The 26,481-nt window shown below is 47.1% G+C and overlaps 1 protein-coding gene across 2 annotated transcripts in view; it reads left to right on the top strand.

The window, feature by feature from the left end:
- Nucleotides 1-26,481, top strand: part of rogdi (rogdi atypical leucine zipper) — a 51,832-nt gene that overhangs the window by 4,222 nt on the left and 21,129 nt on the right. For both annotated transcript variants that reach the window (XM_089018874.1, XM_089018875.1), the window contains exons 2-7: nucleotides 3,062-3,133; nucleotides 9,506-9,588; nucleotides 9,747-9,801; nucleotides 9,908-9,988; nucleotides 16,620-16,715; nucleotides 16,786-16,884. In XM_089018874.1, the coding sequence (XP_088875000.1) occupies nucleotides 3,062-3,133; nucleotides 9,506-9,588; nucleotides 9,747-9,801; nucleotides 9,908-9,988; nucleotides 16,620-16,715; nucleotides 16,786-16,884 (486 nt within the window). The remainder of the gene's footprint in view (nucleotides 1-3,061; nucleotides 3,134-9,505; nucleotides 9,589-9,746; nucleotides 9,802-9,907; nucleotides 9,989-16,619; nucleotides 16,716-16,785; nucleotides 16,885-26,481) is intronic.

Here is a 26,481-nt window from a genome sequence, read left to right as displayed (position 1 = left end):
GCACCGCTCTGACATACTTTTCAGTCACTCCAGACTTCCTCGTGCAATGCCACAGCTCTTCTCTGGGCACCCTGTCGTACGCTTTCTCCAGATGTACAAAGACACAATGCAATCCCTTCTAACCTTCTCTGTACTTCTCTATCAGCATTCTTAAAGCAAACACTGCATCTGTCGGACTCTTTTTTTGGCGTGAAGCCATACTGCTGCTCACAAATGTTCACTTCTGCTCTTAGTCTAGCTTCAACTACTTTTTCCCAGAGTTTCATTGTATGGCTCATAAACTTTATTCCTCTGTAGTTAGTACAACTCTGCAACTCTTTGTTCTTAAAAATGGTTACGAGTATACTTCGTCTCCATTCTTCGGGCATCTGTTCACCATCTAAGGTCTTGTTGAATAACCCAGTCAGGAACACCACCGCCACCTCTCCGAGACACTTCCATACCTCGATTGGTAAATCATCAGGCCCGAGTGCCTTTCCTCGCTTTATCCTCTTCAGCACCCTCCTCACTTCATCCTTGCTAATGATTGCTACGTCTTGATCCACAACAGTCACGTCTTCTACTCTTTCTTCCTTCTCATTTTCCTCTTTCATCAATTCTTCAAAGTACTCTTTCCATCTTGCCATCACACTACTGGCACCTGTTAATACATTTCCATCTCCATCCTTAATCACCCGAACCTGCTGCAGGTCCTTCCAATCTTTGTCTCTCTGTCTCGCCAGTCTGTAAAGATCAGTCTCACCTTCCTCGCTGTCCAGCCGAACATACAAGTCATCATAGGCTTCTTGTTTGGCCTTTGCCACCTTTACTTTAACCCTGCGCTGCATCTCCTTGTACTGCTGTCTACTCTCGTCCGTCCTCTCAGTGTCCCACTTCTTCTTTGCTAACCTCTTTCTCTGTATACACTCCTGCACCTCCCCATCCCACCACCAAGTCTCCTTATCTACCTTTCTTCCACTTGATACACCAAGTACTTTCCGACCTGTGTCTCTGATTATGTTCGCTGTAGTTTGCCAGTCATCTGGAAGCACCTCTTGCCCACCCAGTGCTTGTCTTACCTCCTTCCCAAATGTCATGCATCACTCTTCCTTTTTCAACCTTCACCATTTTGTCCTCACTTCAGCCTTTGGTTTCTTCATCTTCATTTGGCTACACTCTCACTAACCACTACTTTGCAGTCACTGATTTCCTTTAGATGGCACCGTTGACACAAAATGTAGTCTACCTGTGTACTTCTGCCTCAACTCTTATAGGTCACCCTATGTTCCTGTCTCTTCTGAAAGAAAGTATTCACAATAGCCATTTCCATTCTCTTAGCAAAGTCAACCACCATTTGTCCATCAGCGTTCCTCACCTGGAGTCCAAACCTGCCTATCATCTCCCCATCAACTTTTCTTCCTGCGCCAACATGTCCATTGAACTCTCTAACAATTACAACCCTCTCACCTCTCGGGATGTTCTGTATGACTTCATCAAAGTCCAACCAAAATTCCTCCTTCTCCGCTAGCTCACATCCTACTTGTGGGGCATACCCACAAACAACATTGAACACCACGCCTTCAATTTCTAGCTTCAGACTCATCATTCTATCTGATACTCTTTTAAGATAACCCCAACTCCATTTCTCTTTTTGTCCTCACCATGATAGAACAACTTAAACCCTGACCCTAAGCTTCTAGCCTTGCTCCCTTTCCACCTGGTCTCCTGGACACACAGTATGTCTGCCTTCCTTCTCTGCATCATGTCAACCAGCTCTCGACCTTTACCTGTCATTGTTCCTACATTCAAAGTTCCGACTCTTAGTTCTATACTCTTGGCGTTCCGTTTCTCTCTTTTCCTCCGGGCACACATCCCTCCTCTCCTTCTTCGACCTACAGTAGTCAATTTTCCACTGGCACCCTGAAGGTCAACAGTACCAATAGCGGACGTTGTTAACCCACGCCTCGACCGATCCGGTATGGGATTCAGAGGTTTGATTTGCATATTGTTTTGGCAAACATTTTTACGTCGGATGCCCTTCCTGACACAACCCTCTGTATTTATCCGGGATTGGCACCGGCACTATAAGACACTGACTTGTGCCCCCTTGTCATTTGAAGTGATTTTACAAATTATGGACGCAACTTTGCCGGAGGTGTCGGTTGTCCGTTAAAGACATCATGCTGCAATCACGCTGATGACTCAACAGCGAAAGAAATGCAATGATAAAATGGGCACTGGTTAAGTTCGCAGAAAGAAAAAAAAACTATCCATTCCCAACAATGTTCTATGAGAATCTTAATGCTGACAAATACAGTGAGACCTCAACTTACGAACTTAATTGGTTCCCAGACAGAGTGTGTAAGGTGAAAAGTGTGTATCTCAAAAACAAATTTCCCATAGGAAACCATTAAAATGGGAATAATACGTTCCCGGGTTCCCATAAAATATACTTTTCAACTAAATAAGCCTTAAAACTACACACAACATACCTTATCCTATGTATAATAAATGTGCTATGGTATTGCAATGAAAGAAATACACTGCATTGTATCATAAAGTCACTTTATTTACATTTGTGATGGTCATTTATGGCTTGATGGAAAGGCGTTGGAGGTCGAAGGTCAAAGGGAATTGCTGTTTGGAAAGAGAGGCGCATTACATGACGACTGTAATTAAATAAATAAACTGTGCCGTAAAATAAAGTTTTATTTACCTTTATGATGGTCATTGATGGCTTATGGAAGGAGAGTCACCTTCCATATGGACTGTTGGTAACTTAACCTCTGGTGCTGTTCGGTCGTGTGCTTCCGCCGAAGATCACTCCGCCAGCCGTGGTGGGTGTGTATTATGAAAATAGTGCTTATTATAAGGTTTAATTTTCATAAATTTGACGTTTGTAAGACAAAAAGTTGGTAAGTTGAGGTGTTTGTAAGTTGAGGTCTCACTGTATAAATATTATCGCATTGCTGTTTATTTTGCTGAATCACATTATTGTGACTGCTTCACCGTCCAGATAAACTAGACTGTCATTTTTTTTATAATGCCTCATTTGTGGATTTTCTGATTCAATTCATACCAGGAGGAGGAGTTCAACTGGCTTCTTAAGGAAGAAGTACATGCTGTACTGAAGCAGCTGCAAGATGTCCTGAAGGTACGGGTTGCTAAACTAACAATTTTGAAGTTGTTCTCATCTCAATTTAAAGGGGATGCCAAGTCTTAATGTCTTTTTTATAATAACAAGTTCTTTGTGCCTCTGTGAATCTAAATGTGGGATTATGATTAATAGTGTGTTTGTGAAATATTAATTCAGAAGAAACCCCCTATCTCTGTCTTAATTTCTCTCAGGGGTCGGCCATTTTGCCACTTTCTGTCGACTTAAAAGTTCATTTGAGTTGCTCGGGGCTCAGGCAAGGACCAATCACTGTTGGTCTGTTTTCGGAGTTGGGTCACATGATGCTCATAAGATAAGCATGATGTAATATTCAGGGATGAGAATTTTCAGCCAATCGGCGGATTTCCGACTTTTTCACAACAAAATGACCAGATAAAACTAAATATGTACTGTGTTCTCTCTTTTTCGCTGTTCATTTTCTGTTTCGGCATGTGTTGGCGGAAATCACAATTTTGATTGGATGATACTGACGGCAGTTGGCGGAAAGCGTCATTTTGATTGGATGATCTTGATTTAGGTGACGTTGATGTCGAAACAGGTAAAAAAACCCTTTTCAATAAGCGGACGAGTAAAAAAAAAAGGTGTTATGACGGAGGAACTCAATTGCAGGCATGATCGATCACATGGTATGGTCTAAATGGTTGTGAAAGATGCCAATTGTCCTTACCACACTCAGTTTATGTTTAGTCCACTGTTACTCTTATACAGGCCGTTGGCAGATTTTTTCTTAATCCACCGTATGCAAGAATGACATCATATGACCTCGTGATTCCAGAATTGTTGACTGCTTGAAATACCAAAAAGAGGTCCAAAATTTTACTTACTTTTTAAAACTTGTCCAAATACAATGAATTTCATCTTCTCTGTGTGACGAACGCTCGAGTGCTAGGAGGCAGACCTCGAGCGACGGAATCTTGGTGATAGGGAAGGACCCGAAATACACGGCGTGACAGGCTTGGATGGATCAAGAGTCTTTACTGGAACATGCATCAAATAATAACAAAACAGGGAAGAGTGGAGGAAGATAACTGAATGACAGCAGACCTGGCAACACGGAAGTGGAAACAACAATGACCAAAAATACTCCGACGGAGACGGTAGTGAGCGCGAGACAGATATAGTCAGAAGGCACCATCAGTGAATGACAATCAGCTGTGGGAACCCAGGTGAATGATGATTGGAGGGGCCGTCTCCCAAGATTGGCGGAGGAGGTGACAGGAGGGGCGGGGCGCGCCCCGGATGGCAACGAGATGTGACAGTGCCCCCCCCTCAAGGGACGCCTCTCGGCGGCCCACCAGGCTTGGATGGGTGAGCCGCATGGAACGCCCGGGTGAGGGATGGGTCGAGGATCCAGGAACGTGGGACCCATTGACGTTCCTCAGGTCCATAGCCATCCCAGTCGACCAGGTACTGCACTCCTCTGCCCCTGCGCCTGGAGTCCAGTATCTCCCACACGGTGTAGACTGGTCCGTCGTCCAATATCCGGGGGGGAGGTGGGGGGGCGGGCGTGGGGGCTAAGGGGCTGGTCTCCACTGGCTTGAGGAGGGAAACATGAAACACGGGGTGGATCCGCATGGTGGGTGGTAGCCGGAGCCTCACCGAGACCGGGCTGAGGATGGCCTCGATGGGGAAGGGACCCGTGAAGCGTGGGCCCAGCTTGGCCGAGGACCCTGCCAGCCGAAGGTCCTTCGTGGATAGCCAAACTTCCTGCCCGACCTGGTAGCTGGGTGCTTGCCGCCGATGGCGGTCTGCCACCCGCCGGTTCCGGATGCGGTGCGTGACAGGGCGTCCCTGGTCTCCTTCCAGACTCTGTGGGCCCGTCTGAGGTGATGATCGATAGACGGGACCTCCACCTGGCCTTCCTGTGTGGGAAACAAGGGCGGCTGATAGCCACAGGCGGACATGAATGGGGACCGACCTGTGGCTGCGGAGACCAGGGAGTTGTGGGCGTACTCCACCCAGGGTAGGTGCAGGGCCCACGACGCCGGGTTGTGGAGGCACACGCACCGGAGGGCCGCCTCCAGGTCCTGGTTCTTCCTCTCCGTCTGTCCGTTGGTCTGGGGGTGGTAACCAGACGACAGGCTCGCCGATGCCCCTAGGGACCGACAGAAACGCTTCCATACCTTGGACACGAACTGCGGTCCCCGATCCGACACGATGTTCGTCGGAATCCCGTGGAGACGGACGACATGGTTAACCAGGAGTTGAGCCGTCTCGGTGGCGGACGGCAACCTGGTTAACGGAACGAAGTGGGCCGACTTGGAGAATCGGTCCACTACGGTGAGGACGACCGTCTTGCCACGGGAGGGGGGAAGGCCTGTCACGAAGTCGACGGAGATGTGGGACCAGGGTCTGGACGGAACCGGTAGGGGCTGGAGGAGTCCGGCCGGGGGCTGGTGGGAGGCCTTTCCACGGGCGCAGGTCGGGCAGGCCTTCACAAAGAGGGTGATGTCCCTCCTAAACCCCGGCCACCAGAACCGTTGGGCGATGAGTTGGATCGTCCTGTTGACCCCCGGGTGGCAAGCTATCTTAGATGTGTGCCCCCAGATAAGCACCTCAGTGCGTAGAGGGGGGGGGGGGGGGGGGGACGAACAGGCGATCCTTGGGACAGCCCCTGGGGATGGTGGTAGTTCCCTGGACTTGTTGGACTTTTCTCTCAACCTCCCACCTCAGGGCGCCCAGGATGTGCTGGGCCAGCAGGATGTTGGCGGTGGTCTCCTCCCTTTCTGCCGGCTCATGGATACGGGATAGGGCGTCGGGCTTGGTGTTCTGTGACCCTGGGCAGTAGGTGAGAGAAAAGTCAAAACGGGTGAGGAAGAGTGACCATCGGGCCTGCCGTGAGTTAAGTCTCTTGGCCGACCGGATGGCCGCCAGGTTCTTGTGATCCGTGTAGACGGTGAAGGGGTGTTTAGCTCCCTCAAGCCAGTGTCTCCATTCCTGCAGGGCCAGGACGACCGCCAGCAGTTCCCGATTGCCGACCTCGTAATTGGCTTCGGCGGGGCTGAGCCGGCGGGAGAAGAAGGCGCATGGGCGTAGCTTCTGGTCGGTGGGAGAGCGCTGGGAAAGGACGGCCCCTACTCCGGACTCGGATGCGTCAACCTCGACCGTGAACGGGAGCTCCGGGTCGGGATGACGCAGAACAGGGGGGTTGGTGAAGGCACGACGGAGGCGGTTGAAAGCCCCCTCAGCATCGGGAGTCCACCTGAAAGGGAGCTTGGTGGACGTGAGGTTAGTGAGGGGGAGTGCCTTCTGACTATACCCGCGAATGAAGCGGCGGTAGAAGTTGGCAAACCCCAAAAACCGCTGAAGCTGCTTGCGCGTCTTTGGGATCGGCCATTCCACCACCGCCTTGGTTTTGGCGGGGTCGGCCCTGAGCTGCCCCTGCTCCACAACAAACCCCAGGAACGACAGAGAGCGGACATGGAAGTCACACTTCTCTGCCTTCACATAGAGCCGGTTTTGCAGGAGCCGCGCCAGGACCCGTCGGACGTGTTGCCGGTGTTCTTCTGCAGAGCGAGAAAAAATAAGAATGTCATCAAGGTAAACAAAAACAAAAACATTGAGGAAGTCCCTGAGCACATCATTTATCAAATTCTGGAATACGGCAGGCGCGTTCGTGAGCCCGAACGGCATCACCAGGTATTCAAAGTGCCCTAACGGCGTCTTGAAGGCTGTTTTCCATTCATCCCCCTCACGGATTCGGACCAAATGGTAGGCGCTGCGAAGATCTAATTTAGAAAAAATGGTGGTGGACTGAAGGGGCGCAAAGGCCGAATCCATGAGGGGGAGAGGGTATTTGTTGCGGATGGTGATGTCGTTCAGGCCCCGGTAGTCAACGCATGGGCACAGGGATCCGTCCTTCTTGTCGATAAAGAAAAACCCTGCGCCCAGCGGGGAACGCGACGCGCGAATGAGTCCTGCCGCTAGAGAGGAGTCTATGTAAGTGCTCAGGGCTTCCCGTTCCGGTTGTGAAATGTGGTAAAGTCTGGAGTCCGGTAATGGAGCCCCTGGCTGCAAGTCTATAGCACAGTCATACGGTCGGTGGGGCGGCAGGGATTGGGCGTTGTCTTTGCTGAACACCTCCCGCAGGTCGTGGTAGCAATGTGGCACGCCTTTGAGGCAGATGGCCTCGGGCGGGCCACCGCGGGAGGGGTTACGCCCTGCCGTAGCCGACCGTAGGCAGTTAGCGTAGCAGTAGGGGCTCCAGCCCTGAATGGTGGGGCCCTCCCAAGAAATGGATGGGTCATGGGCCTTGAGCCAGGGGAGCCCCAAGACCAATGGCGCGTTCCGGGAGGGCATAACAAGAAATTGGCGGTGCTCCACATGGTTGCCTGCCACTCGGAGCTTAAGTGGGACCGTGAGGTGGGTGACCCGGGCTAATAATCGGCCATCCAGGTCGACGATCTCCTTAGGGGGAAGGAGATCTATAAGTTGGCAGCCCAGCAGGTCGGCCAGGTGGGGGTCGATGATGCACCCGTCGGCCCCCGAGTCCACTAGTGCCCGCACTCTTTGGGAGCTGGAGGGGCCAAATAGTTCACTCTCCAGCTCCAACCGTGTGACTCGTGTAGTGGACTTAGCCCCCAACGTATTCCGTTTCGGCGGGGGCTTACATTGGCCGTGGGTCCTAGGCTGGGGGCCTCGGGTGCGACGAGCCCTCGGGTTGGCGCGGTCGTCTCCCCCCCCTATCACCATAGGTTCCAGGAGTTCCTCCTGGGGCTGCGCGCAGTCGCTGCCGGGTGTGGTCGACCGAGGTCGGCTTCGGGGTACCTCGGGCCGTCGGTCGCTCAGCTCCTTACGCCGCTCTCGAAGACGATGATCCAAGCCGATGACAATCCCGACGAGGTCGTCGAAGGTGGTGCCGGCGTCGCGGGTAGCCAACTCATCCTTTAGGTCGGAATTCAAGCCGCGACGAAACACCCCCCTCAACGCTCGGTCGCCGTAGCCGCTGCCAGCGGCCTGGATCCGGAAAGCGACGGAGTATTCTGCGGCCGAACGGGCCCCTTGGACGCAGTCGAGGATTCTCCCTTCCGCCTCGACCTCCGTCACTGGATGGTGAAACACCCGGCGTATCTCGGCTACGAAGTCCGGATACGAGGCGCACAGCTCCGGTCGGGACTCTCGTACCGCCAGCACCCATGATTCGGCTTCACCCGCGAGCAGGCTGGTGATGAAGGCTACCTTAGCCTCATCGCTAACGTAGGCGTCAGGATGTTGTTCAAACACGAGCGCACACTGCATAAGGAATTGAGCGCAGCGCTCGGTTTCGCCTGCGTAGCGTCAGGGTTGGGGTAGCGGGGGAGTGCGCCTGCCCACGGGCGGGGGGGAAGGAACAGAGAGGGTGGCGATGCATGTTTCCATCTCCTTGAGGCGTTGAGCCAGCGAGGTAGTGGCGTAGCGCATTTCCTCAATCGCCTGGGCCAGCTGGCTCGAACGCTCCGCCTCTTGCACAAGGGCGGTAAAATACCTGTCATCGCCGGCGGGGTCCATGGGTGGTCGGAGTATTGTGTGACGAACGCTCGAGTGCTAGGAGGCAGACCTCGAGCGACGGAATCTTGGTGATAGGGAAGGACCCGAAATACACGGCGTGACAGGCTTGGATGGATCAAGAGTCTTTACTGGAACATGCATCAAATAATAACAAAACAGGGAAGAGTGGAGGAAGATAACTGAATGACAGCAGACCTGGCAACACGGAAGTGGAAACAGCAATGACCAAAAATACTCCGACGGAGACGGTAGTGAGCGCGAGACAGATATAGTCAGAAGGCACCATCAGTGAATGACAATCAGCTGTGGGAACCCAGGTGAATGATGATTGGAGGGGCCGTCTCCCAAGATTGGCGGAGGAGGTGACAGGAGGGGCGGGGCGCGCCCCGGATGGCAACGAGATGTGACACTCTGTAGTATTTGAGTTCTGTTGTACAAAACAAAATGTTAAAAAAAAAGAATTAAAATCATTTCATGAACCAAAACAAAAATTGAATCCCAATTAATTATTGTTTGTGCTTTTCACAGAAGAATGGATCGTCTGAGACATGAGCTGTTAAAACCTAAACACTAATTCATGAGTTTTTAGAGTGAATATAATCATCAATATGTTTTTTTAACTCTTTGTAAACTGAGGAAGTCATAGATGTTCAGTTCTTTTTTGCTCGAGCCTCTCATTATTAGTTCCACCGTGTCCCGGTGAGGTTTGCAAGTCAAAAGTCAACCATCTAATCATCTAAGGATGGGCCCATGCTTTGCACAGGTCAAAAGTCCTCCTCAATTAATATTGATATCCTTTTGAGAGCATTGATCGCAACCCCTGGTTCTCTCCTGGTGTCTGCATTATGTTTTGCTCTTTTACAGGAGGCTTCAAGACGTTTCACCATGCCAACGCCTGGCCTGGAGAGTCAGCTCAAACAGGAAAACTTCATCCTGGGCAGCTCAACGTAATGCCACTGGCTACTATTTTCTCAATGAGTCATTGTTTCCTGTATGTGTGATGGGTTGTACTTGACCTATCTGTGGAGGTCATGACTTCCAAAATGAACACAGTTATCACATGTTGCATGTTGAACATAAAAAAATACATAAAAATGTTTTACAGCATGGATTTGGTGAAAGGAGTGCTGACGCTTCAGGGAGAGGCTCTGAGTCAGGCGGTGAGGTTGAGCTGATCTGTGTTTTGTGCTTTCCTTCGATAAGAATAAGGTCCTGATTTGTTCCAGCCCAACGATTCCTGTATTTGTTTTTTTTTACTTTCAACAGGATATCAATCTGAAGGTGGCAAAGGGCAGTCAAATACAACACTTCCAGTTCAGGGAAGACAAGCAATGGAAATTACAGCAGGTACATGTGGCTCGAGTCAACTACAGGTAACATCAAAGTCAAAGTCAAAGTCAGCTTTATTGTCAAATATGCTAATATGCATGACATACAGCACAGATGAAATTACTGTCCTCTCGGACCCAGCATGCAAGGCACTTATAATTACTTTAACAAACATAAACATGAAAACGGCAATTTGCCGGGAGAGGGGAGCCGCTGCGTGTTCACGCACCGCCATCTTGGGGAAAAAAATTTGAAAAAATAACAAATATGACAACACAAAGACACAGAGTCATTCATTCTTCAGGACTTGCTGTACCCTCTTTGTGATGACATGAAGCAGTTCTAGTTGAAAGAGGAGAGGATCAAAGCATCCATGTCAGCAGTGGATCAGGGACGTCATGGTGGAATTTGTACGTCTACTACAAGCTAAATGTTGAAAGCAAACACGAAGCTGTAGCATCCATTGACGAAAAGACATTGTCTCACATCTCCTGTCCCACATAAATCCGCTAAAATTCCAAGCGCGACAGTTCCACACACGCATCGGCGCTCTGCGCTGACGCTGCTTCCTTCTTATCGCCGGCTCCTCAAGCCATGCATCCATCCAACCGCAGACTGTCCAACAGCACTGACCTTTCCACTGAACAAAGCGGGGCTGTGAAGATGCTGCCCATTACAGGCGCAAAAAAGCACAATGGCCCCAGAGCTGTCCAGCGATCAGAGTTACGACCGGGTTCCGTTCCGACAAAACGGTCGTAAGTCAAACGGTCGTAATCGAAAAGCATTCAAAATGACTGATGCGAGGATCACGTGATCATAAGAAATGACGACACACTGGCATCTCCTAAACGACAGGATAGTGTACGATGTCAATCTGTTGTTTTTAAGCAACATTTTCTATTGAATACTATTATATACCAAAATGTTGACAGTTCATTTATAAATCTTATAACGTTTAGTGTCATTTTAATCATTTTATATTTCGGTCGTAAAGTCGGATGTTACCTGTACGTGGTTCAAGTCACTTCAATTCGATGTTTGTCTCTCGACAAAATGTTGTGTGTGTGTGTCACATGGAGCTCAATTATTTATGTAATTGTTAATATTATTATTACTACAGTTTTGCTTTCTCACCACAAAAAAAATTTGCTCGAAGAAGTAAAATTTGGGGTTTTTGTGAACAGGAAGTTAAAATAATCAAAATTGCTTCATTATGCAGTGTTGTAATCTGTGAAATATCATTTAGTTTCACTTTTGGAATTGAAGAGAGTTTACATAGACGTATTGCTGCCAACTTTGAGAGAAACATCCTTCTGCTGGTATGTAACTTAGAAAAGGCCACTTTTAAATTAGCTGACTTAAAGAACCACCTCAGATTCAATCTTAGATGTAGACAGAGCCCGTTAATTCCTAAATGCTTGAAGCAAGCACCCCTGGAACCCGGATACTTAGCCGATAAAATGCAACAAAATTATACTAGGAAAATACTAAATTAGTGAATTAGGAGACTTAACATAGAGATAAAAAAACAAACATTCAGAAGTAGAAACTTATTATCAGCGATTACAAACTAAACATACCCACAAAATCTATCAGGAAGTGTGTGAATTTACTAAATCCGGATACATGAGGCACCACAGCAAAACCAAAGAGAGACAAAAAGGTAAATTTCAAAAATTACTTTTACTGAAACAATCTCAGCTACTGGTAAACACGCGAAAAATTAGGAATGAGCAGATTTCAAGGGGGAATTGGATCAAAAATTTGTCAGACAGAGATCTCTCTGAGACAGAAAAGGCTGTACTAACCAAAGGTTTAAATTTCTCAGTAACTCCTAAAACAATACCTACAATAGATTACATCACAGCTACTGAATCGGTTATTAAAAATAACAAACTTTCGTATGCAGAGGCAGATGATCTACGCATTAAAATATCAGCCCTTCTCAGTAGTGCCAAACTACCTCCGTCCAACATAACATTAGAAGAGAGAAAGGCTGTTAAATACTCTACAAAAAGACCAAAATATTACTATTTTGCCAGCAGACAAGGGCAGTTGCACAGTGCTTCTCAACACTTTGGATTATGAAGACAAAATAAATAATAAAGGTTAATCAGTGATTATGAGCAACTAAAAAGGGACCCTTCCAATAGATACAAGAAAGAAATGATAGACTGTCTCCAAAAGTTAGAGAAAGGAAAACATAGACAAACAGATGTATTTTAGATTATACCCGGGAGAGGCCACGCCTTGTATCTATGGCCTGCCAAAAATACATAAAGAAGGGTTCCCCCTCAGACCCATTGTTTGTAGCATTGACTCCTCTACATACAATGTAGCCAAATATTTAAAAACTATCTTAGCTCCGTTGGTTGGTAACAGAATATCACGTAGAGAACACCACAGGGTTTGTAGAGAGGATCAAAGACCTCATATTGGAACCTGAGGAAACTTTGGCATCATACGATATGACTTCTCTCTTTACATCTGTCCCAACCCCAGCAGCAGTCTCAGTGGTGAGGACAAGACTGCTGGCGGACGTTTCTCTGCATGAAAGAACCAAACTTAAAGCGGATCACATCTGCAAATTATTGGAAATCTGCCTTAATACTACGTATTTTCAATTTCGGGAGACATTTTATAAACAAATTCATGGTTGTGCTATGGGCTCACCAGTTTCACCCATAGTGGCTAATCTGTACATGGAAGAGATGGAGAAACAGGCCTTCACATCCTTCCCGGGGAGAAAACCTAGAAACTGGTTTAGATATGTGGACGATACTTTTGTCATAATTAAAAAAACAAGAAATTCAATCCTTCACAGATCACCACAACTCGGTAGACATCAACATTAAATTGACTTGTGAGGACATTAAAGAGAACCAACTAGCCTTCTTGGATTGTACAGTAATTATAAAAGAGGACAGAGCGCTAAAGACAGAAGTCTTTAGGAAGGCTACGCACACTGACCAATACTTACTTTTTGACTCTAACCACCCTTTACAACATAAACTAGGAGTTATCAGAACCCTCCAGAATAGGGCTAAACTAATACCAACTAGCACTAAAGGTCGAGAAAAGGAGTCAAAACATATCAGGAGAGCACTCACAAACTGTGGGTACCCTCAGTGGTCATTTGACAAATGTCAGAAAGAAAGAATAGGGAATGAAAGCAAAATTTCTCAAGATACAAAAAGGAGAGGAGTAGCAGTACCGCACATTGCAGGAGTTTCTGAAAAACTACGAAGAGTCCTTTGGCAACACAAAATTCCTACTTATTTCACACCGGTAAACATGTTAAGGCAAAAATTAGTGTATCCAAAATATAGGCTGCCAAATGAAAAACAAATCAATGTAGTTTATTCAATTCAACAAACAAAAAAATCTACAAATTCTGAAAAAAAAAACTTTATCAACATCGCAGGGATAATACTAGTGGGCCTCAATCGGCAGTACATTTGCACCTAAAAGCTAGCAACCACTCATTTGACGACAATGAGGTTAAAATCTTAGCAAAAGAACATAGATGGTTTGAAAGGGGAGTAAAAGAAGCGATTCTCATAAAACAACTAAATCCTTCAATAAACCGGTCTGGTGGGGTGAGGTACAATTTGGATCGTTCATACAATAGCCTGCTTAGGCAACACAGCTGAGGCAACATTAGTAATGCTGATGAGGTGATACCGGAGGGAGTGGGGCAGACAGGCCAGTCGTTAGTCAGGAATGTAGGAACAATCAGTGGGGCCGTAGGGAGTGGTCCTCTGCTCCCCCCAACCTGAGAGTAGAGACCTATCATAGCTGTGTCCGGCGCAGCCATGTCTGGACATTAGGGATATATATATAGGGCGGATAATACCAGTAAGACTTTAGTTTGCTGAAAAAGCATCTTGGATAAGAAGCGAAACGTCCAACACCTTCAAAAAAGTACAGATGACGGCTGAAGAAACCTTCTCATCGATTTTTGGAATTGAACTATCCCTCCATCCACGCACTCACTGATCCATCCATTTTCGCAATCTCTTATCCTCACCGGCCTATCCCAGCTGTCTTTGAGCAATAGGCACAGGACTTCGTGAACTGGTTGCCAGCCAATCACAGTAAAGTGTTGAAACAGCCTCCCTTACATGTGTTTGAATGGGGATAAAGGTGGAGTACCCGGAGGAATCTGACACAGGCACAGGGAGAACAGACAAACTCCACACAGGAAGGCCGGAGCTATGAAAATTGAACCCCTGCACCTTTTCACTGTGAGGCCAACGTACTCCCCAGTCTCCCACCTGGCCGCCCAATATTGAGCTACCAAAATACAATATTTTCCAGATTGAATTTATCAAGACATACCTTTCATTAATCACAATACCTGCTAACCAAAGTTTACCCATGTTTTGCCCTCTATTTTGTTTTGTGATTACAGTACAGTGATACCTTGGCTTACGAACTTAATTGGTTCCCAGCCAGAGTGTTTAAGGCGAAAAGTGTGTATCCCAAACATTAGTTTCCCATAGGAAACCATTAAAATGAGAATAATCAATTCCCAGGTCCCCATAAAGCACAGGTGTCAAAGTCAAGGCCCGCGGGCCAAATCCGGCCCGCCACATCATTTTTTTGGCCCGCAAAAGCAAATCAATCTTGTTAAATTTCATGATGATTGCCAAAATCTGAGCCAAAATTTCATATTTTTGGATGTCACCCACAATAAAAGTCATTATTCTTGACTTCAGATTTGAAAACGAGTTATTCATTAATTTGCTGTGTGCTCTATATGTAATATTTGAAGGGATTTAAACATTCTTATGGGTTCCCCAAATTCATAACGGCCCTCGAGAGGAAACCATAACTACAATGTGGCCCGCGGCAAAAAATGACACCCCTGCCATAAAGCATAATTTTCTACTTTCTAATTTTCTAATCCTTAAACCTACACAAAATATACCTTATTTCATGTATAATAAATGTGCGATTAGTCGTCTTATTGTGTTTCAAGTTGTGAAAAATGGGGCAGGCAACTTTATGGCCGGGCAGGCAACTTTTGAGTTGTCTGGCCTGGTGTCCGCTAACTTTTTGTCATGAGTTTCAGACACTGTTATAACGCAATATGGACTGTTTGCGGGCTCAACATGTGTGAACTGAAATATAGAGAAGGTTGCCACTCACCCCCATCAAAACAGAATGCTTCAGATGTTGTTTTTTTTCTACCTGGCATTGGTATGACCAGCAGTGCGCTGTGGCAGCTTGATAATCATGGCCCTCCTCACATCCGCTTTCTGCAGCTGCCATTGTTTGTGAGTCACCGGTGGTAGTCAGGCCCACACAGTCCCGAACTTGTTTTCTTTAAATACTCATCGCAACTATGATCTTACTATTTGTGTTTCAATATATTTTGCCAAATGCAAACACAATGTCGAGCGAAATGATTCCACAGCATTTAATTGTTTTCCAAAGCAAACCTACTGCATGTATTAATTAACCTTTATTTATAAAGCACTCTTAGGGTCATTTCTTAATGAAGCAGGAATCAAAAGAAATAACAAAAACATTCTTTAATCTTTGGGACAACACATAAGGGAGCTGCCTGCAACCGCTGGTGCAGGCAGCTTGTCCGGATGGTAGAGGCGCGAGGGGAGAAGAGAGAGAGCCTAGTGGTTTTAGGAGAGCTTTTGTAAAAGACCGGCAGGATGTGACGTCATTGAATGGCAAAAACGGAAGTCTGAGAAAATAAAATGATGTTTAAAATGTGTTTGTATAGCAAATTGCCTTCACAGCACTTTTTATCTGTAAAAATGCTAGTCAAAGTGCTGTACAGTTAAAATATTCTAAACTCACAGCATAAAAAGAGGACCCTCCACACATGCTCAATATACACCTACCAGTATGTCTGTCTCTGTAAGGAGAAAAACCCCTCAAGGACAGCTGGTCGCTGAGTGACAGCAACCACCAAGAGGTAACACTGGCTCTTGAAAGGAAAAGAAGGAAAATAAAAGTAATTTAAATAAGGCAAGCTAAAAATTATGTGACTTAAAGGACAACGACAGCATTTTTTTCTTTCCTAACTGACATCAGAAAAACGTTTTATAGCATCTAAAATACCCAAAACACGCAGGCTGATATTTTTAGTCAAATAAGAAACACCAATAAAAATGACTTAGTCTCCCAAAACTGCCACAAATGAGCTCGAAATTGTGGAGTCCATTCCCGCCCCCTTGTTCGTGTCGTCATGTTAGGATTGGCCCAGCCACAAACAGCCTTGCTCCAGAATCAAAACAATGGCTTTAGAGAGTTCCGATTCTGAGAAGATGCTTTCTTGTTACTCATCCACTTATGAATATGATTCAAATAGTGATTTTACAAATTATGGACGCAACTTGTCGGGAGGGAGTTGTTGGTTGTCTTTTAAGCCTCCTCTTAAAAACAGCAACAGTCTATGTGGCGCTGATGTCCTCTGGCAACCTATTCCACAGTTGCGGACCAAAAAAAAAAAAAATAATAATGTAACCGCGCCATATGTTTCGATTCTCATCCTGGGTATAATTATAAGGGCCAGTGCCAGAAGGACCTAGTTGAAATGATAAAAGCAGGTCATAAAAAAAGCTGTCCCAAGACCATGCAGACATAAAAACGAATAAAACAATTTCAACTTTCCTTGTTTCAGATCCAAGATGCACGAAACCATGTGACGCAAGCTCTTCAGTTGTTAAGCAGCCATGATGAGAACTACGACTTCAAAACAGGGGCAGAGGTTAACAAGGTTTGTCCTTAACAACAGTCTGTCACTACACATGTATTATGCTAACCTCACCTTTCTGTTGTTGCTGTAGCTAATGGATGCGGTGATGCTCCAGCTGACCCGTGCACGAAACCGCCTCACCACCCCAGCGTCCATGACACTGCCTGAATTGGCCACCAGTGGACTCATGGTACACATTGTTTTTCACTTCAGACTCATTTTCTCCAGACAGAATTTGCGGTTTGAAGCTGCTATCAATATTATATATGTTATCTTAACCCATTCGACATTAAAAATAAATCCACCGAATCCCGGAGACTGACTCACCAAACCCCTAGGGTTCAACCGAACCCAGTTTAAGAACCACTGATCTAAGAGGAATCATTGTCAGATGCCAGAGCCACCGTAATGGTTGTTTCTCTCAATGCTACTAGATCAGGCATGTACAGTTTTGTGTACTGAGAGAAAGAAACACACCTGGCCGACCAAACTCGTTTGGGTCACTTGTCTCCATGACCTTGTTCCTTTGGTCACTACCCACAGATTGTGGGGAGTCACAAAACAGATTAACCGAAGTACTGACAAATCACCAGCAACAAGAAGCCTGGAAACCCAGATATGAATAGAAAGCACTTTCAAACTTCTATGGAAAGTAGTCAAAACGAAATGTCAAGAATCCAAACACGCGAAACCTATACTAATCCAAAATGACTTGATAACCAGAAATAGAATCAAGAGAAATGAACCACTATTAACATGGGCAAGAGGTCTAAAAAATATCATTTGAGCATAAACAAGTGAGCAAGGTCAATCATTCAACAAACTTTGGATCTTGGCAGTCTTTTAATACTTTACTAGGTTTTATTGGGAACAAGAAACAAGTGTGTTGTTGGAGATGCACGGCCTCCTTACCTGCTGCTGCGAAGGCAAAAAGAAAAAAAAACTGAATAAAACTCAATTTCCTCTCAACAGTGGGTATGAGTAACTTTTTAAATTCTGGAAGAAGAAAATGTAAAATAAATTGTTGATTTTTGTGTTTAGAAGTCAATGGGTGAAAGATAAATTCATTTTCACAATGACATGAGATTTATACTTTTGAACTTTTGATACTTTTGAATTTAACTCTGTTAAGTTCTGAGTGGCAAAAGACTTAATACCAGTGTCTGAAATAGTGTCTGCCCAGACGCCCGGGGCATGCAACTTTTATGTCAGGCGTACAACTTACAAAACATCTCTGCCCGGGTGGCCGACAACTTCTTCAAAGAATCATGAAACACTGGACATTATGTTATTCTGTCCGTTTGTGCCAATGGATGGTTCTCACATGAGATTTAGCCTTGATGTTGAGAGTGGTGTGGGAGCTGTGCCTCAGAGATGGGAAGGTTGTGAATTTGGGACACATCATCAGTAGTGCTCCAAAGAATCATTGGGTGTTTCGGCCTTTCATCACTAGACACCCTCATCGATGGTGGCCAGCAACAGGTTGATCACACCCGCGCTTGTGTCCAATGCCCAATCAGAAGTTGAGAAGCTGGTGGGGGCGCGGGGGGGCTTAGGTTGCTGACCTATGAGCCCAACAAGGGTCCTTCCTCTTCATCCAAATCCAATGGCTGCTTCTTTCTGACTCTTTGGAGAGTGATCTAACTGTGTGCCGCAGAGCCTGTCCATGGATGCCCAGGTCTTTTAGCAGTTTGATGGTGGAGGAAGCCACAAACCCTCTGCATCCAACTTCAATGGGATAGACCTTGTGTCACGTCCGCTCGAGGAGAGGAGACAGGATGACGTGACGCAGTAAGGGTTGGATCCGAAATGCACGGTGGACACAGTAACTTCAAACAGGGTCTTTACTGAGACACATAAAGTAATGCAGAAAGGCAATGGAGGAGAACAGAGTAACAGACCTGCGCGTGGCTGGGTGACAGGGAACTTCGGAGAATACACCGGCACAGACCAAACGGCAAGGGTGGCTTTTATAGCCGGAAGGCACAATTAAGGAAATGAGGAACAGGTGAGTGATTCCGGAGAGCAGGGAGGGGAGGGACCCGCTCCAGGAGCAGAGGAGAATGAGACAGGAGGAGAGGAGCACGCTCCTTGCGCAGAGGAGGATGTGACACCTTGGCTTTCCATCTTCGCTGTTGCGCATCCACTGCGAGTTCTGTGTAGCGCAACTTCTTGCACTCATAGGCCTCTTCAACTGAGTTTTCCCACGGGACTGTGAGTTCTTTGATATAAACAGCCTTGAGTGAAGGGAACCAGCGCACCAAGTCTGGTCTTAAGGTGGTGGTCGCAATCTCCGCTGGGAAAACCAATTGCTGGCCAATGTCAACCCGCATCTTCCAATCCCGGGCCCTGGATAGCTGTCCAACCTCTAGTTTTGCAGAAGGATGATTGGACTTTTTCTCTCCCTCTCGGATAAAAGTCAATGGTGCTGTGCTGGAAGTGGTGGCTCTCATGGGCAAGGAGTTGATGGTATTCCTCTTGCTCTCAAGGACAACTGCCAAACTCTTCAGGAATTGGTTGTGCCTCCAGCTGTAGCTGTCTTGTGTGAGGCTGGTCTTACAACCGGTCAAGATGTGTTTGAGAGTTCCTGGAGTTGGACAGAGGTCACAGCTTGGATCTTTTTTTTGGAGATGGGAGCACATCATTGATAGCTCTGATGATCAAGCTGATGTTGCTTGCCTCCATTTCCCAGAGATCCCTCCAGCTGAGCTTTTGTTTCTCCAGGCCTTCCCACCTCATCCATTGTCCCTGCTTGGCAAGAGAGACAGCCTTTGCAGTTATTTCAGCTTTCTCTTGGCGGCGCAGCTCTTCCATCACCATTTTCCTTCTTTCTGATGTTGAGGCCTTACGCCAAGATGGTTTGTTTGTAAGGCCAAAGCCCCCTCTTCCTAGCTGGACGTGTGCCACAATGTCGCTGTGCCTTAGGGCTGCTGTGGCCTGCTGCACCGCGATGGATGGCGTCCATTTCCGTCCAGTTGATAGGGGGGGTGCAGCTTGACTGATCTTCCGGTCTCTGGAGTCTGTAAGGGTCATCTGAAGTCTCACTTTAGAGCACTTGTACTCTTCGGTGAGGCTTATGATTGGAAGCTCAAGGACTCCTTTGCCATAGAGGCTGATGTTGGACAGACAGCGTGGAATACCAAGCCATCTTTTCACATATCTAGTGATGGCTGCTCCATCTTCTCCACCGTTGAGAGTGGGACCTCATAGACTGTGAGTGGCCACAATACCCGAGGGAGAAGTACAAACTGCAGACACCAGAGTTTGAGCTTCCCTGGCAGTGGAGTCTTGTTGATGTTTTCCAGACTTTTTCTGATGTCCTGCTTTCGTTGCTGCACTTGATCTTTGTCTCTTAGACTTGCATTGTACCACCTGCCCAGGCTTTTGACCGGTGTTGGTATTGGGTCATCACCAAAGCAGAACTTCACATTTTTTAGTTCTCCCTTGACTATTGAGATGCTGTGTGACTTGTTCGGCTTGATTTTCATCCGGGCCCATTTGATGTATTCCTGCAGTGTATCAAGTAGCCGCCTGGTGCAAGCTGCAGTGGTGGTCAGGGTGGTCATTTCATCCATGTATGCCCGGATAGGTGGGAGGTGGATCCCATTCCTGGTTCACTCACCCCCGCCCCACCACCCACCTTGAGGCCCCGATGTTGACCTTCATGGCCATTGTGAAGGCCAGGGGTGAAATCGTACAACCTGCCATGATGCCGACTTCTACACGATGCCGTGATGTTGTGAAGTCAGGTGTTGTCGAGCAGAGTTGCAGGTCTTCGAAGTAGGCTTTTACCAAGGTAGTAATGGATAATTGAACTTGGAAGAAGTTGAAGGATTCCCAGAGAAGGTTATGGGGAACTGAGCCAAAGGCATTGGCCAGGTCGAGGAAGATGACATGAAGATCTCTTTTGTCTTTCTTTGCCGCTTGGATTTGGTGCCAGATCATACTAGTGTGCTCCAAGCAACCAGAGAACCCAGGGATGCCAGCCTTCTGTACAGATGTATCGACGTACTTGTTCTTCTCCAGGTAGGTGGAAAGTCTCAGTGCTAACACACTAAAAAAGATTTTCCCCTCAACGTTGAGAAGGCTAATTGGCCGGAATTGACTAATGTCTGCCGCATCCTTCTCCTTGGGAATTAGATTGCGACCACCACCCTAAGACCAGACTTGGTGCGCTGGTTCCCTTCACTCAAGGCTGTTTATATCAAAGAACTCACAGTCCCGTGGGAAAACTCAGTTGAAGAGGCCTATGAGTGCAAGAAGTTGCGCTACACAGAACTCGCAGTGGATGCGCAACAGCGAAGATGGAAAGCCAAGGTGTCACATCCTCCTCTGCGCAAGGAGCGTGCTCCTCTCCTCCTGTCTCATTCTCCTCTGCTCCTGGAGCGGGTCCCTCCCCTCCCTGCTCTCCGGAATCACTCACCTGTTCCTCATTTCCTTAATTGTGCCTTCCGGCTATAAAAGCCACCCTTACCGTTTGGTCTGTGCCGGTGTATTCTCCGAAGTTCCCTGTCACCTGCGGCCCTTCGCCATGCCTTTGGTATTATCCCTTTCTGCCACACAATCCTCATGAGTCTCCAAAGATAGCGCAGAACATCTGGTGCATTCTTGTGGAGCTTGTATGGAACTCCATTTGGCCCCGGGGCTGATGCTGATCTTGCATGCCGTACTGTGTTGTCCACTTCCTTCCATTTTGGAGGGCCAGTCTCGAGGTTGAATTCTGGTGGTTCAATAGGGGAGATGTCATGTGAGATAAGTAGTTTTCCATGCCTTTTTGTGTCCTGGTGGACCTTTTCCAGATGCTTTTCAAGTTCCTGCTTTGAGGTTTTCAGGATTCCGCTTTTGTCCTTAGCGAAGAGGTATTTGACGAACTTGAAGGGGTTTTTATAGAACCGTGTGTGTTCCTTGTTCTTACGAAGTTTCCTCAAGTGTTCTGCCCTTCGTAAGGTTGCCAACTAGCATTTGATGTCCCCCTGGAGCAGCATGAGACCTTCTTTCTCTGCATCAGTGGCCTTCTTCCACTGTTTTCGCAGGTCCCTTCTTTCTCTGACCAGTCTGTCTATCTCTTGCTGCCTCCTGGATTTGGTTGGTGGTGGTCTTGCATTGGCGGTTTTCCGGATGTACACTCCAAAGTGCTCCTCCCCATAGTGATAGATGATGTCACCAATATTTCGGCTTTTTCCCTGCTGTGCCCACTTGTTGCTCCAAGATTTTGGTCAGATCATTATTGACGGTTTCCCACTCTATTTTTTCAATAGCTTTTGGCCACTTCACACTTAGTCTGTGCCCTTTGATCTTGTGCTCCTTGGGAGGTCTCTGTGGTTGGGTGGGCTCTTCCACCTTTCGTTCTGTAAGTGCATTACGATCCTCATTGACAGGGGTGTTGACGCTCTGCGAACTTTGGTTTTCGTCCCGTCACTGTGCTTCACTCGACTTATTTGACGTCTGACTTCGTAAGAAATATTGGTCAATGCGAAGCCCTTTTCTCTGCTTTCCCAAGCACTGTCTTTTCCCTTGGTGGATCTTTAACCCGATAGCTGATGTTACTTTTGCCCAGCCACAGACACACACCTTGAGTGAGTGTCCTGCTGCAGTTGTCTCATGTGCCTTGTTCTTGCTTGTAGTCATGTTCGTTCCTGGGTCGGTAGCTGTGTTGTCAGTCGTTGAGCCATCTTGCGCCCACGCTCTCGCAGGCTCTAGGGGTATCTTTCTCTGTATCCTTTCTGTAGCATTTAGCGGGTGGCTCCAACAAACTGAACCAGCGTTGGTGACTGCCGCCATGGGTAGCTAGCCCATGACAGCCCCAGTGGGGTCTATTCCCTCAGAATCAGAATCAGAATCAGAATACCTTTATTCGTCCCGCAATGGGGAAATTTGCAGTCCACAGCAGCAATTGAAGAGGGATGGGGTTGGGGTGGGAGTGAAAGGATAGAAAACAAGATATTCTAAGCATAACAAAATAAAAATGTCAACTGTATACTGTGCAAATGTAGATGTGCAAAAACCGTTCTATAAACAAGACTGTACATAGTGCAGAATCAAGAGATGCATTTAGATATATTGCAACAACCCATATTTACAAGTGTCCAGTTTTTTTTTTTTTGTTTTTTGTTTTTTTTTTTCACATGTGATCATTGGGAATTGTGAAGCCTGACAGCAGTCGATAGGAACGAGCGGCGGTACCTCTCCTTCTTGCAGCGCGGGTGTAATAGTCTCTGGCTAAAGGAGCTACCCAGAGCTGTCAGAATGGGCAGGAGGGGGTGGGAGGGGCTGTCCGTCATAGCTTTTAGTTTAGCTAGCGTCCGTCTGTTGCCCACCTCCTCAAGAGAGTCCAGCGAGCAGCCCACGACAGAACTGGCCCGCTTGACAAAGCGCTCCAGTCTTTTTCTGTCCCGGGTGGTGATGCTGCCTGACCAGCAGACAATGCCATAGTGGATGGCTGATGCCACCACAGAGTCATAGAAAGTCTTTAGGAGTGACCCCTGAACTCCAAAAGACCTCAGTTTCCTGAGGAGGAAGAGGCGACTCTGTCCCTTTTTGATTAGGGCATCCGTGTTTGTTGTCCAGTCCAGTTTATTGTTGAGAGTAACACCCAGGTACTTGTAGGAGGTCACCCTCTCAATGTCCGAACCCTGGATGTTCAATGGTGCAGGTGACGATTGTTTCCTGCAGAAATCCACCACCAGCTCCTTGGTTTTGCCAGTGTTGATCTGGAGGTGATTCTGCTGGCACCAGTCCACAAAGTCCTTTGTCAGTCCCCTGTACTCCCTATCGTCTCCCTCTGTAATGAGGCCGACAATAGCTGAGTCGTCAGAGAACTTCTGAAGGTGGCAGGTTGGGGTGTTGTAGTTGAAGTCCGAGGTGTAGAGGGTGAAGAGGAATGGAGCCAGGACTGTTCCCTGCGGCGCTCCGGTGCTGCAGAGAAGCCTGTCCGACTCACAGTTCTTTACCCTCACGTACTGTGGCCTGTTTGTGAGGTAGTCTGTAATCCAGGATGTGAGGTGATGGTCGACTCCGGCATGCTGCAGCTTGTCCCCCAGTAGACTGGGCTGGATGGTGTTGAAGGCACTGGAGAAATCGAAGAATGTGATCCTCACCGTGCTCCCAGCATTCTCCAGGTGCAGCAACGCCGTATGGAGGAGGTAGATGATGGCATCCTCCACACCGATGCTGGGCTGGTAGGCAAACTGCAGCGGGTCCAGCGATGAGCTTGCCAGCGGTCGCAGGTGGGCGAGGACGAGTCTCTCCAGCGTCTTCATCAGGTGAGACGTCAGCGCCACCGGTCTGTAGCTGTTGAGCTCTTTGGGGTTGGCAATCTTGGGCACTGGGACCAGGCATGACGTTTTCCACAGCTGTGGAACTCTGCCCAGCTTCAGGCTCAGGTTGAACAAGTGCTGGACAATGTCACACAGCTGGTCGGAGCAGGTCTTGAGGAGTCGGGAACTGATGTCATCCGGACCTGCTGCCTTCCTCACCTTCATCCTCCTCAGTTGGTTCCTCACCTGCGCAGTTGTGACAGACAGGCAGGAACCAGGAGGCAGAGTGGCGGCTGAGGGTGTGGCAACGGTTGGGAGGGCAGTTGTTGGTTGCGGAAAGCTGGTCGTGAGAGGGGGCAGGGAGGGTAAGGCCACAGTGAGAGTTGGTGCAGGTGCAGCTACAGGTGAAGTTGACGGTGGGCCGGGGGCGGCTGGCGTCTTGTCAAACCGATTGAAAAAGCGGTTGATTTCATCTACCCAGTCCTTGTCTTTTTCGTTCAATGTCACTGGGCTTTTGTGGCCTGAGATGTTTTTCAGGCCCTTCCAGACACCAGCGACATTGCTGGCTTGCAGCTGCTCCTCCATTTTCATCCTGTAGGCCTTCTTCCCCTCTCTGATCTTCCTCCTCAGTTGGATCTGCACGGCCTTCAGTTCCTCTCTGTTGCCCGACACAAAAGCCCTTTTCTTCTCCTTCAGGAGGACTTTTATGTCGGGATTAATCCATGGTTTGTTGTTGGCAAAACACCGCACAGTCCTGGTGGGTACGGTGTTTTGTTCACAAAAGTTAATGTAGTCTGTGATGGTGTTGGTGAGTGAGTCAATGTCTTCCCCATGAATCTCAGTAAAGAGCTCCCACCTGGTTGAATCAAAACAGTCCCGCAGAGCTTCTTCAGCTTCTGTGGACCATCTTTTGATCGTGCGGGTCACAGCTGGTTGCCTCTGGACAAGGGGTTTGTACACAGGCTGGAGATAAACCATATTGTGGTCTGCTCTTCCGAGAGGGGGGAGGGGGGAGGGTTTGTATGCAAACTGTCAGCTGTCTCTCCAAGCTGCCACACAGACTTTCCTATGTTGTCAGCTGTCCTGTCACAGCAGTCACTGGATGACATCCAGATACTCAGAATCATGAAACACTGGACATGATGTTATTTTGTCCGTTTGTGCCAATGGATGGTCCTCACATGAGATTTAGCCTTGATGTTGAGAGCGGTGTGGGAGCTGTGTCTCAGGGATGGTAAGGTTGTGAATTTGGGACACATCATCAGTTGTGCTCCAAATATTTTTTTTTTCCAAATCAAACGTTTGCTTTATTCAATAAAGCAAATGTTTGAACAAAGATTTCAAAATCGGAATAAATTATTCCGATTTTAAAATTTTTGTTCGGTTTGGAAATTTCAGAATTTCAGTTCGTTTAGCAATTTGCATACTCTGCACGGCAGCCAATCAGAAGCCTGTTTTGTGATTCCCGACTTTCCCAAGCGTTCTAAAGGTTGTGCATTTGCATATCATTTTCCAAAGTAGATGCACAGAACCTCAGCCCCAGAAGAAAGATTCAAAACAAGCTAACATTTATGATGCTACAAAGCTTAAACATACATTTTCCCATGACTGTAAAGTGTCCTTGAGAGTTTTCAAAGGCGCTTAGAAATAAATTTGATTATTATTTAAAGCATCCTGGAAAGATGAGTTCACATGGCTAGCAGCAGACGACGCAACGCGAACATTGAATTGTGCCACATGACGAACGACAATTATAGCAAAATCAGCAGCAAGGGATATTTACCATAAATTAAGCAAGGGAGCATTCGTGGTAGGTACATCCTTAATTTAAAAAAATCCTTAATACTTTGCAACAATCGGTTGTGAAAAATGGGCCAGGTAACTTTATGGCTGAGCAGGCAACTTTCCAGAGTTGTCTGCCCTGGTGTCTGGTAACGTTTTGTCATGAGATTCAGACACTGTTAATACACTTATGAAAACGACATATATTGTTCAGGTAACATCCGAGTTACGACCGGGTTCCGTTCCGACAAAACGGTTGTAAATCGATAAGCATTCAAAATGGCTGACGCGAGGATCACGTGATCATAACAAATGACGACACGCTGGCATCTCCTATACCAGGGGTCCCCAACCTTTTTTCGCCACGGGCCGGTTTAATGTCAGACAATATTTTCACGGACCGGTGGATAAATACAACAAAATAAAATGATACGACAGGCATGGAAACTTTTTTATTTCTTTTAAATATAATAATAATAAACGTAAATCCATTGTGTATTTTTATCCAGATTTATGAGCAGAGTCCTGGAAATATCGTGTCAACAACAACATATGTAACACCGTCTTTGCCTCTTAACGCTCAATGGTCACCGTGGGAATGTTTAAACGTTCCTTCAAAATAAGATACACCACAAAAACAAGTACAAAGCGCATGAAAAATATTTAAAAAAAACTCACTACAACTGAATCCGTGGGACCCCTGAGCTTGTTTCTTTGCAACGAGACGGTCCCATCTAGGGATAATGGGA

This window comes from Hippocampus bargibanti, linkage group LG17, assembly GCF_051943395.1.
Source record: "Hippocampus bargibanti isolate YZ-2025 linkage group LG17, ASM5194339v1, whole genome shotgun sequence".
In the NCBI taxonomy this organism is placed as follows: domain Eukaryota; kingdom Metazoa; phylum Chordata; class Actinopteri; order Syngnathiformes; family Syngnathidae; genus Hippocampus; species Hippocampus bargibanti.
This window is presented reverse-complemented; position numbering and strand designations above follow the sequence as displayed.